Below are 14,106 nucleotides of genomic sequence, written 5' to 3'. Positions count from 1 at the left end.
TTTCATTTAAAGCCTAATTCTCACATTTTAGGAAAATCTTTAAATTTTTGAAAAAAAATTAAAATAAAATTGAAAATTGAAAATTAAAATTTAACCTAAGTTGAAAACCGAAACCTAACCACAAAACCACAGTTTTAACGGTTTGGTTTTTTTTAACAGTTCGGTTCAAACGGTTTCGTGGTTCGGTTCAAGTTTCAAAAGGTTTAAACGGTTCGGTTTTAACACTATCAAACCGAACCAAACCGTTACCTATTGTTATACATACCTTCATACATATGTATAACAGTATATGCATAACAGTATAACATGTATACATCTGTCTGTCTGTCTGTCTCTCTATTACAATAAAGAGAAGTGAGTGACTCTGTTTTCTGGGAGCAGGACTGAGGCAGGCATACTTCAAAAAACAATTTGGATTGAAGCATCAGCATCAGCAGTTATGCCGAAGGTGCGAACAAGCAAGCTTCAATATCCTGAAGGATGGGAGCTTATCGAACCCACTCTCAGAGATCTAGAGAACAAGATGAGGGAAGGCAAGTTCGTATGTACACACATATATGTCTGTTTTTCCTTCCATTTCTGGTTGGGTTTCTCGTTTTTCTGCGGATATGTTTCTTTTCTGTTTGGGTTCAAGGTTTTCTGTAGGTCTTTTATTCACCTAACATTTTAGGGGTAGATTTTTAGGGCGAACTTAAGGTTAGGGTTAGAAATTTGCTCAAGAGGAGAGCTCTTTTATTTACCTGTATTTCTAATATTTTTTTGTCAGGAATTGGGTGTCTGCATCATCATCAAGTTTTTTTATTTGTTGTTCAAGGGTATATCTCTATGTCGATTCTAACGTTGTCGGGTTAGGTTAATGATAGGGTTATGTTTTTTGCAACTTGCGTTTTTGATTTGTTGCTTGAATGCAGCTTTCTTTTATTCATTATTATTGTTTTGGGTCAGAATCAGGTTTATTGTCTGGCTTGGGTTAGGATGTCTGTACGATGTTGGGTTTTGGGATTTATTTCTCTATTAAGTCGTCGGAAATTTGATGTCTGTATTTCGTTCAAGTTGTTGCCTTGTTTTTGGAGTATCGTTAAGTTTTGACTAGGGTTTCTGCAACCTCTTCAATCTCCGATTTGGATTTCTGAAACTTCTTGGAGCGTTGCTTAGGATTTCTGCACAATTTATGATTAGTGTTTCTGCAGAAATATGTTATTCATCCTGAAGTGTAAATGAAATAAGGTTTCATAGGCTTGTTTATTTTACTTGATATTTTGTTCGATGGATCGTGATGACTGGCATATTGTACTGATGAAATGTTTTTGTTTTTCTGACACTTAACACCATTCTGCTTTTTGTGGCCTGTTGCTCTCCAGCTGAAACTGAAACTCATGAAGGGAAAAGAAAGTGTGAAGCTTTGTGGCCCATTTTTAAGATCACCCATCAGAAGAGCAGATACCTATATGACTTGTTCTATAAGCGCAAGGATATATCCAAAGAACTGTATGAATTTTGCTTAGATCAAGGTTATGGTGATCGGAATCTTATTGCAAAGTGGAAAAAGGTAACGTCAAAACTTATAGTAATGAGAAGACTAAGAATCTTATTTGTTTCTTTACATGGGGTGCAAGCTTTCACTAGTTAGAAATCTCTCCTAAGGTAGATTGATTTTTGTTTTACACCAAGAAGATGAGTGGTGTAGTTCCCCATTACTTTTTAAGGTTTAGTACCTTTGGTACCCTCAACACTTGACACATCCGAGCACTTCTCAATCTGTTTCTTATCTACACCTAAGCTGCAGTGGAACTACCCAAAAGTGCTTCTATTACCAGCATTTATGGGTAATCTTGCTGATACCTCTCTGAAATAATTGGAGGAAGCCATTTTGTACGATGAATCTGCTTGTCCCCTACTGGTCTTTTGTCCATTTGTGTATACAATGTCTAATTCCTGGTAGGTTTTCCGATATGAAATTTTCTAACTTGGTTCTGACTCGATAGTGTGTGGGCAGTGATAAACTTGCTATTGAAAAAATATGTGGCATTGGCTGGGTGTCTATCCTCTGCTTGCAGGGCTGGAATCACATGTTCTTCTGTTAGTGCATGTGTCTAAATCTGCTCTTGTTGAGCTCTTGTGGAGATTGTTGGTTTCACAATTTCTTCCTCCACTTGTTATAGCATTATGGGTCTCCATTGTGATATTGGTGATTGTGCTTTGCTTCCCACTGGCTGTCTCTGTCTTATTATATTGGTTTTTATCTCCTGTGACATTCACTGGCTTGTTAATTGTGGTTTGTTTGGTGCGTGACCCAATCTCTTAATTGTTTTGAGATGGTGGTAGGATGATGTCACATTTTGGCCATTTTGATGTGGATCTTTTTTGGATTGCCCTTTGGTCTATCTTTAACGGTTCCAGTTCTAAGGATCTAATTGTATCACCATTTTTCAACCACCTTGAGGGCTTCTATGTACCACGCAGCTATATGAAGCTGGGCTCCTTGATCCATCTCCCTCAAACATACATAAATTTTTTCAGTTATTTTATCCTATTTGTTTAGTGCCACATTCTGAATGTTCTTTTGTTAAAATCCTCCATTTAGAATTCAGTATTCTTTTCGTGCACCCTAGCTATTTCGTGCACCCTAGCTATTTTCTTCTGTAATTTCATTTATTCCATACATAGAGCTTCATTCAATTGATTTACTTGAGTGTCTTGCGCTGTCCTGTCCAGCTACTGAAGTTGGCCACTGGATTTGGTTGAATTATGAATAGGCTAACTGAATGTGGAGATTGGCCACATAATTTACTTTGTTTCCTCTCAGTGCCACCTTCTCTGCCCAATATGTATGGTAATTAGTGGATGCTCATATGTATTCACATTGGTTTTGATAGAATCCAAATCTTCTCTTCTGGCTGAGTGGTATTCGATCTCGATCTCGATCTCCTTGTCCGCAGTATTGGCATGTGTCAAAATATCCCGTTTGCTCATAAACATCATTTTTAAGGGTAAGCCACCACAATCTTGCTTGGAAAATCTTACTTCAGATGTCTTCCTTGGCCATGTCACTGACTGCCAGCCCGTAGTGTGTAAGGGTTAGGAATAATGTCAATAGGGCTGAGGAATACGTAGGATTCACCCTAGTATAGGCTCTTTAGATGCAACATTGGAGCTATGGAAGGAAAGATAGAGAGAGAGCTGTATTTGGAGGAGCTCGCCTATGAAGTGAGATCCAAAAGTTTTTAACTTATGCTTTATATGACCCATTTAGGGTTGGCCAAGTTCACACTGAACATGGCCCAAAAAATAACGGAAAAGTGATTAGTGACTTTTGACCTTTATAAATAGGCCTATACACATTTACACACTATAAAGGGTCATTTAGGGCCTTTACCCCAACAACCTCCCACTTAAAGGCATAAATGACGCCTTTAAGCTACGTAACGCTTTGGGTAAGCACTTGGTGAGTACATCTGCAGGGTTCTGTGATGTGTGAATCTTTATCAATGTGATAAGGCCCCATCCTCAAGCACTTCTTGAATGAAGTGATATCGCACAATAATATGTTTTGTGCGTGCATGAAACATATCATTCTTTGCCAAACAGATGGCACTTTGGCTATCACAACCAAGCATAGGTGCCTTTTCAGGCAAACCAAACTCACTGCAAAGACGTGCTAACCATATTGCTTCCTTGGAAGCCTCAGTGACTGAAATATATTAAGCCTCGATAGTGGACAAAGCAACAACCTTTTGCAGCCTATTGGACCATGATATTGCACCACCTGCAAGTGAATACATAGCCACTTATGGATTTCCGTGTATCCACATCACCTGCCATGTCATAGTCACAGAAACCCTTTAGCTCTAATGGGTCTTTTCCATAACAGAGGCATTTATTTTTAGTCCCTTTTAAGTATCTCATAATGGACCTTACTACATTCCAATGTGCCTTGCCTGGATTAGCCATGAATCGGCTTACAACTCCCACTGCATAGGCAATATCAGGTGTAGTAGCAACCATAGCATACATAAGCGAACCCATTTGTATACCCATTTGTTAGGAATAGCTTTCTTTCCTTTGGGTAGTTTAACCAAGTCCCAAGCATTATTTGAATGCAAAGCCTTAATCTCTTCTTGCATAGCAAGCTCCCACTTATTGAGTACTCACATGCCTTTGCCTCTTTATATGTAAGAGGTTCTCCCTCATCAGTCAACATTATGTAGTGCAACTAGGGGTCAAACTACTCACATTTCGTCTAATACAAGTAGAACATCTCACCCAATGATCCATATTGTCAGGCAATGGATCAACATCAGGTGGCATGTCTAAATCATCATTGTTAGGTTGCTGTCCATTATTTTCAGCACCATTTTCAGCATTATTATTTGGCTGCATATTCCTCTCAGGATCCTCATCTTGCCGTCCAAAGTCTTTTGGCTCCAAAACCACTGGATGATCAATATTTTCAGTCCTTTGTGGTGAATCCTGATGGTCAAAACTAGGTCTAATAGGTGGCTGGTCATGCTGAAATCTAACCCTTTTATGGTCATCTTTTGAGGCACAATTGTTTCTAAGCAGCCTTGCCTTATTGAAAACATCTCGGTTGCATATAACCTTCTTGAGCTGGGGTATCCAAATCCTGTAACCCATTTTGCGTTCTTCACCATATCCCATGAAGAGGCCCTTAATGGACTTGGCATCAAGTTTGTTTCTCAGCTCAGGCCTTATATGTACAAAACCCTCGCAGCTAAAGACACGTAAGTGATCATATGAAGCAAGTTTGCCAGACCAAACCTCTTCAGAGATGTCACCTTTTAAAGACGCGTGAGGGGATCTATTGCATACATATACTGCAGTTTTGAGTGCCTCCCCCCAAAATCCATGAGGGAGATTAGCTATGGACAGCATGCATCTCACTCTCTCCCAAAGTGTCTTGTTATATCGTTCAGCCACACCATTAGAAGAGTATGGAACAGTAAGCTCCCTCTTAATACTCAAAATTTCACAAAATTTCTTGAATTCAGCACTTCTATACTCACCACCATTGTTCATAGGCAAACATTTCAGTTTTCTGTCTGTTTGGGTGGTCACAAATGCATGAAAACGCTTAAATGAAGCTAAGGCTCCATCCTTAGATTTAAGCAATTGAACCCAATTTTTTCTAGAGAAATCATCAACAAATGAGATAAAATACATTGCATCCCCCCATAGATTTTGTGGGCATGCTACACACATTAGAATGAACAAGATCAAGTATAGAAGACTTATGAGACACACCAGAGTAAAAGGAACGCTTAACTTGCTTTCCATATTGGCATTCATTACAAAAATCAAGCTTCTTTAGATTACAAAGCCTAGTGAGACCGTTTTGGCTCATATGGCCAAGTCTCTTATGCCACAACTCCTTATGGGAGTGAACTTCAGCCAAAGCAATAACTTTACCTGATATAACATTTCCATGTAAGCAATAAAGAGTTCCTTTCTTTGTGCCTTTCACAATCAGCCTTGAACCTTTTGTCATTTTCCATGATCCTCTCTCAAAGGGAATGCTATAACCATGCATATCCATTTGACCCACAGAAAGCAAGCTCTTCTTGATCCCTGGTACATAATGCACATTATGCAAAACCAGCTCGTTAGTGCCATTTGTAGAAAAATTCATAGTGCTAATACCCTAAATGGAGCATGCATGATTGTTTCCAAGGTATACATGGCCATGGCTGCCAGGAGTAAAAGTAGAAAAACACTCCTTGATAGGAGTCACATGAAATGAAGCACTAGAGTCAACTATCCATGTTTGGGCCAATGCATCATTGACAGTCATCAAAGTATCAATAAGATCATTTGTAGTGATGCACATGTCTTGTGAATGAATATTTAGAGAGGCATCATATGCATAAGTGTTATCAGCTGAAAAGGTAGGACATAAAATGTCCTCAACATCTGGCAGCTCTTGTATGACTACATTAGAGGCCAAATTGGCCTTCTCTTCATCTTTTTGGCTGTCATGTGCATTAGTCTTGTCCTTTTTTCTTATCTCCAGAATTCTTTTTTCTTTCAAGTTCTGCTTTCTAATAACGGCAATCAGGTTTCTTGTGGCCTTTCCTGCCACACTGATAGCATGTTACATCATTCCTTTTAACTTTGCTGCTATTTCCTCTTGCCAAGAAGCTTTCGCATTGTAAGGTGTAAAGGCCCATAGTTCCCAAATTAGGTAATTATTTGTATATGTGAACATATTGTTCACCTGGACAGGTCACCTCCTTTTGTAACGTGAACACACCTCTTTCTTTGTAGGGTTAACTAATATAATAACCTTTTTTTTCTTGTGTACCCATAAAGGCTGTTGGGTACATCCAAAATTTGTGTCTCTACTCTTTGTTTGTTGAACATCATCCCTCAATAGCTGCTCCCTCAAACATCCCTCTTTACCTTTAACTGGTATTAGAGCCAAATCTTTTTCCTCTGCTTCGCTGTTTTGTTTAGATTCAGAATCAGCAGAAAACACAGTTTTTTTTCAATTCTTTCAAACCCTTTCCTATTGGTATTCTGCTCAATTTCTGAAGGCATTTGTCATAAATCTTGGGAGCAATGGCCTCCACTTCAACTGAAGTGAAAAACCTCTTTGAAATCAAGAGATTTGATGGAAAAGGTTTCGAATTGCGGAAAAAGCGTATGCAGGGCATCCTTTTTCTGAGAGATTGTGAAGATGCTCTCGTGGAAAAGAAACTAGAGAGCATGGAAAATGATGCTTGGAACACTCTGAATAAGAAAGCCATTACATATATTAAAATGGCTGTTTCTGATGAGATTCTTGTAGATATAAAGGGCTTGACCACTGCCCATCAAGTCTGGGAGAAACTTAAGACAACTTATGAGAATACTACTCCTGTGAATCAAGTGCATTTGATGAGAAAACTTGTCAGTATGAGGCTTGATGAGTCGAAAGGTGCAACAGAGCATCCATCGTTATCCCCAGGTACTCTATCCCAACTACAAGATTCAGGATTACCAGCTTTTGATGACAAGCTCAAAGCTATCTTCTTACTTATGACTTTAACCGATACTTGGGAAACATTGGTTATTTCACATGACAAGCTCAAAGGTATCTTCTTACTTGTGACTTTACCTGATACTTGGGAAACATTAGTTGTTGCAGTGTCTAATAGCCCCAATTGGGAAACATTAGTTGTTTCACTTGACAAGCTCAAAGCTATCTTCTTACTTATGACTTTACCCGATACTTGGGTTATCATTGAAGACCTATCTAGTGAAGATGGTGATGTACTTTGTATTACAGGTGATGCCTTCATAGCTCATGTTCAAGACATGCAAATCACCAAAACAGATGTTATTGATGCTTTATTGTCAATTGATGATGGATTGACACAGATATGGATAGTAGACTCTGGGGCTTCTTTTCATATTACTCCATGGTTGGAGTGCTTTACCACATTTGATGCAGGCAGTTATGGAAAAGTTTATCTTGGTAACAATAGTGCTTGCAATATTGATGGTATTGGCACTATACACTTGTCTTTGGATAATGGTCAAGAGCTCGTGCTCAAAGATGTCAGGTATGTACCCGCCAATTGTGAGCACCAGTCTTGAGCTTACTCTTCTAGATATTGATAATTTGATATGAAGTATATTATATTATACTGTTTTCCTTCTTCCCTGTGGTTCTTGTTAATCAGATTGACATCTGTGAAATTTCCTGATTATCCTTGGCTCCCCATTGCTTGTTTCTAAGCTGAATATGGAATTTTCTGTACCAGTATTATATCCTGTCGTGTGTTGAACGGAAAATTCAAACTGTTGAAGGAAAAGCATCCAACACGCTACTTTCACTTGTCTGTGTATATCAATGCTTGATCATCCACATGGTGGATGAATTTGCTGGCCATCAGGCCCTGGTGGAGTTTCCCTATTGCGTAGGTTCTTCCTAATGCCTCATGTTCAATGGCATCATGGTATTTCCTCCTTTGCTAGTGTTAGCTTTCATGGTACACTGGTCGCAAAAATTCTTTGAGTACTTTTTGCATGAATGCACTACCCATGTCTGTTTTCACGGCACTCATATATTTGTGTAATTGTCTCTGTACTCGTGGAATTTCTTGAAGAAATTGGGATCACTATGTTCAGTTCTGATGTCAGCATGTCCATATGGTGGGTGAAGACAATCTGTACCTTCTAGTGAATAGTTAAATGGTGTGCCTGGGGATTCATGGTTGACCCTATTTGCTGAAGTTATCTACAAAAACGTTTATAAAACACTGTATGGTAGTCATGAAAGATCACTTGGACCATTCTTTGGAAAGCAGCTTGTACATTCTGTAGTCTGAACATCATGAGAGTGGTCACTGACACATCCCATTTGGTCATGGAGGTTGTTCTCTCCTATTGGCCGGAACCATTTGAGTTGATTGTAACTGTTAAACCATCAAGAAAAGCATACATTTTTCGTTTCTCCACATTATCTAGTAGCTGAAATGAGGCTGGGACAGTTTCTGTGTTCAACTTCTCATCAACGGATGCCCCAATTTTCTTATTACTCTCAAGCACTATGACAATGGGGAATATCCATTTTGAATGTATTCATGGTTTTGTTAATATCACCATTAAGTGTTTGGCGACATCCTTTGCCAATAGCTTTGTGTAGTTAGGATTCATGTGATACCTCTGTTATCTGATTAGCACCGACTTTTCTTTCAGTTTTTACCCATGCTTGTGGAACTTGGGGTTGATGCCTACCATTTTTACGTATGCTTATGCAAACACGAACTTGTATTCCTTGAGGAGATTGGTTAGTTCTTTTTAGAATGGTTATGAATTTAACTATATTTTGAAGGAATCCACTTTTATATTTGTTGTTTATTTATACCAGTTGGTCCAATTTCACTTTTGGGCGTACTTGGACCAGAACTGCCTCCTCCTGTTTGTGCATCTTCATATTGTGATCTCTGAACACGCCGTTCCACGTTCTTATCTCCCCTGTGGGTTTCTTGGTCTTTCCTTTTCTCTAGCCAGATTCTTCTGGATTTCCTCTTAAGTATTCTATGAATTTATCTACTGGATTCTGCAAATGGGTCCAAGTTCTGTGTTTCATTCTTCTTCCACATGGATTCAGACAAGATCTGGCAGTGCATAGTTTGTGTCATGCTACACTTGTTTCCATTTAATTCTCTTTTTTTGTAGTTCAATTTCTGGGCATAGGTTTTATATATCTTTCCATATTATGCTTGAACTTCAGAAGTTTTTTCCATTTATTTTTTTCTCCTTGTTACCATGACATTCATTTAACTCTTGTTTTGGAGCGTAAGATATTTGCCATCCCTTGGCGTTTCTTGAAAAATCCATGGGTTATTCCATTCAAATCTATTATACCTTGTAGGGTTGTTTTTCCCCCAAGGCCTATGGCTCCTGAGTTGCTTCATGGGTTGTTGGACCATTCAAGCCTTGGGCCTGTTGTGTGTGCTTCCTCTCTAGGGGATATAAAATGTAACTCCACCTTTAAAGCACAATCTTCCATTAGGTTTGGAGTCTCGTTCAGGTTTTCATGCTTAGGTGCTCCAAACTTGGGCTTGGGCCCTGCCACATTATTGGTCTTATCAGGATTACTCCTGATTCCCTGTAAAAGTTCAGGTGCTTCAAACTTGGTCGTGGTCTTTTTCTGATTCTCTGTTACAGGCTTCATGGTGCTTTCTTGTTTATTTCCCTTTTCCTTGTTTGTTGCTTTGTTATCTGTTCTCTCACCTCTGATTCTTGTGACATTTGGATTAGTGTCACGTTTACAGGTTTTATGGTTCGGTTCAGTTTGATTTAAGTTTCAAGATGTTTAAATGGTTTGGTTTGAAACCGTTTTGACTCTGAGACTCCCAAACTGAACTGAACCATTGTTGGTTACGAGTCTCTAATGTCTTAATTGCTTGTAGTACAAGCACTGCCCTTGAATATTTCATCATGGTGTGTGGTTATTTGTTCCAACTTGGTAGTTGTTGATCTTATCTTGGTGCTAGGCTATAACTTTGTCGATCTGCAGTCATCCTTGTTGTCGTACTGTTTTATGTTGTTTTTCAGGATCTTTTATTCCATCACAATTACCACTAACCTCTCTTGGCCATACTCAAAAGTTTTATTGGCAGCTTACCTCAGAATAGTGGCTTCTTTATTGTTTTCATTACTGGAAGATATTGAAAGAGTATGTCCATAGCTCTGGCACCCGTAGTGATGTCATATGGTGTATGGAGTAGTCAGATGGGCAATATGTGAAGGATAAATAAGAGTGCTCTGAAGTAACAAGCACAGCAGGATCTCTGTAATTAATCAGTGCATAGGAGGCACCTCTTCCTAATATTAGAATAATGTGATCTAAACTAGAAGTCTTTATTGTTTTCTGGATGTGTTTATGTTTTTCATGTATTGTTTTTATGCTTTTGCAGTCTGGATATGAACGGCTTTGCTGCTTGTGCTGCATACAACCACGTGATCATAACTATGGAACTACATGTGTGTGTCGCGTTCCCAAGCATTTAAGAGAGGAGAAAGTTATCGAATGTGTGCATTGTGGATGCAAAGGTTGTGCCAGTGGAGATTGATTGATCAAAGCATCTTGTTTGCTGGAATTTTGATCTAAGCAATTAAAACATGTGATTCTAAGCAATAATCATGGTTTTATCTTCATGCTGAGAAGGCAGCATCTCAAAATACTAATTAATGGATATGGCTTTTGAAACTCTATAGGACCTTGTGTCATTTTGTTGTTACGAGTTCAAGACATATGTTGTGTCACATGCTATCCTATGATGTACATGAGTCATTTATGTGCCAAATGTATGTATATATAGAATGATTCAACTGGGGATATAAATCCTTTAAGGTGATTTATGGTGTAGCCTAGTGTTAGTAAAAGTTTTCTAGATATCTTTTACTAAAATAGTTGATTTTAATTAACTTCAACAGAGTAATATATATTCCTGTTGTATAGGGGAGTTGAGTAGCTTTTCTTTTTATCATATACTTCATTTATGGTGTTCTTGTTGAAATTATCTTACATGCAGAGAAAGTGTCTTGAGTGTCAACAATGCCCATTTTGATTATTTGTATATTTGCACATTGGTGTGTTCGTTGTGAAAGTTATAAATATCTAGGTTAATTTCTTGGGGCTCTAACACAACCTATGGAGATGCCAAGGATTTAAAACCACAAGAAAGTGCTGTTGGGAAACAAATTAGGACCAAGAAATGCTCATATATTACATTAACAAAGTAAAGCTTACAACAGTTCCAATTTGGGACCAACCAACATTTGGAGTTGGGACTAGTGAGGATTCAGTCGGGATGAGTCAAGACAACTTCGAAAACAGGTAGGGAGAGAGAGCACTCCACACTCCTTCCAATACAAATGGTGAATCAGAATGAATACAAATGAGTGTTCCTCATTATATAGGCCACAGATGGCCATTAATTGGCCCCCTGGGACTATCCATTAGGACTGTGTTGTTGCAACCCATGGTAGCGCCGTCTTTGGGATTGGAGTTGGGCTCCTTGGTGAGTCCCCATCCATTTTGGGATTGTGTTCCAATTAGGACAGAACATGGGACACCACATTCAAGCGGGTTCAATGGATCTTGACTCCCATCAAGCTCACAAAATTGTCCCAAGAATTCCCATGGCTAGGGTCTCCATCTTGGCTCTTCAAAGCCCCTCTCGATCCTTGTCTCATGCCATTTGAGGAAGTTCCTTAGCATTCTCTCCTTGGTTTGCCATATTGGTTGAGGCCACACTCGTTGCATTGCTCTTGGTCCTTTGCTTGGTCACCACAATCTTGATCTCTTGCGTCATGGTTGTGAAAGTTAATGTGCGGAAGCTTAAACAAACCGGCTCAGCCGGATAGCAACGGAAAACAGAGACAAGGTTATGGAAAGCTTGAGCATACACAATACGCAGGAGAGAGCAGAACGTAAACTCAATTTCAAAATAATAAACACTCTATGCATACAATGTGCTCAGTGAGCACTTTTATACAAGTCCTTAAAATGACTGACAGAACTACTAAAATGTACTTCAATGCTTGTATAGAGCTACTCACATTGACTCCTAAAAATATGCCTATGTACTAGGCTGGGATTGTAGGCCTCTAATGGCCTACCGGTTACACTTAGATCCGGACACTGATCCGGCTCTGGCTTATTCAACAGATTCGAATCATGTTGAGCTTATCCGTTCAACACTCCCCCTCAAGCTGAGCTTGAGGTTGGATTGTAGTGTCAGTGTCTGCCGGTCCTTCCCTCAGGCTCCTCCAGGCGTCTTCCCGCCTTGCTCGTGCTCCTCGACCCGTCGGATCCTCCAAGTCCGACTTCCGCTGCCTTCTCGTCCATTTGGCCTTCAATTGATTCGGCTCCTCTGAATCGAACACCTCTTCCGAATCGGCTGCCTTTGACTCGTTCCAGCTCTTGTTCAAATTGGTCGTCTCCAATTCGTCCTTATTCTCCAGGCCCTTTACCACATCAGACCATGTCCGGGTCTTGGCCTTCTTGTTTCGGTCGGCTTTGTCATTCTTGACATTGCTGCCGTCGCTGCTCATTCCAACGTTTTTGGATGTGCCGACTTCTTCAGTCAACTCGGCTTCCCTTTTCTTCTTATCTCCCTGTGTTTCGGTGTTTTTCTCCTCTTTATCGGTTGCTTCTCCAGTGCCTTTACCTATTTCTCTTGTTCTTGTTATGGTTCTCCCCCTCAAGTGCGACATGTCGAGATTCTGCAACCCAAGCATCTTCGGAAAATGCTGGAACTTGTTCGATCCGAGTGGCTTGGTGAAGATGTCGGCAACTTGCCTATTGATTCGAACATACCTGAGTTCAACTTCACTGCTTAGAACTCGCTCACGCACAAAGTGATAATGCACTTCTATGTGCTTCGTTCAAGCATGAAACACGGTGTCGTGAAGATCCGTCACTACGCGCGGATCGTGAGGCGGAACCGCCGGGGTTCTGGACCAGAAGGATTTAGAGTCGATACAAGCTTTGGCGAGAAAGTACTTAAGATAGATTGGGAAAGAGAGAAGTTGAGATTACACGATTGATTTGAAAACGAATTTCTTCCTCTTAATTTTCATAAAAAAAACCGTGTCTTTTCTCCTCCCCCTTCCCTCTTTTATAGATGCTCTCATGCATATGATGCATGTGAGGGTACAAGACATGCATAAATTGCATGTTTGCCATTTGGCGCTTATGTATTACATGTGGTGCATGATAACCATGTCACTCATTTTAGCTCTCATGTATGAGAATTTACATGTAAAAGTATAATGATAGAAATATAATTTCAACTAAATAGTATGGTTTAATGGTAAGCCAATTGACTTCTAACTTGGAGGTGCAAGGTTTGAATCCTTACTTGCCCTCCTTGTGTATGTAAATATTTATATATTTTTATATATTTATTTATCTAGTCGCCGGACGCCGGTTCGCCGGATGCCGTCGGTTACCGGTGCCTCCGTCGGATGCCGCCGGATACCGGTACTGCCGCCGGATACCGGTGCCTCGCCGGATGCCGCTGCCGGATTGCCGCCGGATGCCGTCGGATCACCGTCGCCGGATTGCCGTCGGATGCCGCCGGATCACCGGCTCCATCGCCGATCCGGTTTTGGTTGGCCAAAAACCCTTTACGAGTAGCTAGCCCACCTCCACTCTTAGTTCAAGTTACCTTGAACTCTCTATGCTCCACACATAGACACAAGGATAATATCTTTTGCTCCACCTTATATATGATGAGAGCTGTATTTGTCGTGCCTATGTGGGATATCTCACAATTTTCTCTTTTCCTTTTACAAACTTGATCCCCTCATATCTTGACATTTAGTTGTCCGTTTCTCGTGTAATAAAGTGCATTCGAAACCTCCATCATTTTGTACTTAGATATTAAATCTATTTAAAATGTTATCTTCACAATTATTGTACTATGTGATTCATACTCGATTTCGTACGTTTTATGGGATTTTCACACTATTGCCGAAAATCTTCACGACATCCACCCCCACCAAACCGCACGTCCTCTGGTACGTGCCAAGAAGAGAAGAAGTGAGATTTCGGCTACGATGATCAATTAGATTCCTCCATGTCTT

At 39.9% G+C, this 14,106-nt stretch overlaps 1 protein-coding gene across 1 annotated transcript; it reads left to right on the top strand.

Moving 5' to 3' along the window:
- Window positions 1-332: 332 nt before the first annotated feature.
- Window positions 333-10,882, top strand: LOC147863090 (G10 family protein). The gene is made up of 3 exons (XM_087321824.1): window positions 333-533; window positions 1,362-1,549; window positions 10,428-10,882. Exons 1-3 carry the CDS (start codon window positions 440-442, stop codon window positions 10,581-10,583), a joined length of 438 nt encoding a protein of 145 aa, XP_087177950.1. The 5' UTR covers window positions 333-439; the 3' UTR covers window positions 10,584-10,882.
- The last annotated feature ends 3,224 nt before the right edge of the window (window positions 10,883-14,106 follow it).

Source organism: Azolla caroliniana, unplaced genomic scaffold (genome assembly GCF_043228905.1).
Source record: "Azolla caroliniana isolate FFs.n. ecotype wild unplaced genomic scaffold, voAzoCaro1.0.p SCAF_6, whole genome shotgun sequence".
Taxonomy (NCBI): Eukaryota; Viridiplantae; Streptophyta; class Polypodiopsida; order Salviniales; family Salviniaceae; genus Azolla; species Azolla caroliniana.
This window is presented reverse-complemented; position numbering and strand designations above follow the sequence as displayed.

Excerpts from the sequence above, each read along its gene's own strand:
- LOC147863090 (XM_087321824.1), top strand. The coding sequence starts at position 440 with ATGCCGAAGGTGCGAACAAGCAAGCTTCAATATCCTGAAGGATGGGAG. Across the intron at positions 534-1,361 it reads AGAGAACAAGATGAGGGAAG|CTGAAACTGAAACTCATGAA; the intron begins GCAAGTTCGTAT and ends GTTGCTCTCCAG. Across the intron at positions 1,550-10,427 it reads TTATTGCAAAGTGGAAAAAG|TCTGGATATGAACGGCTTTG; the intron begins GTAACGTCAAAA and ends ATGCTTTTGCAG.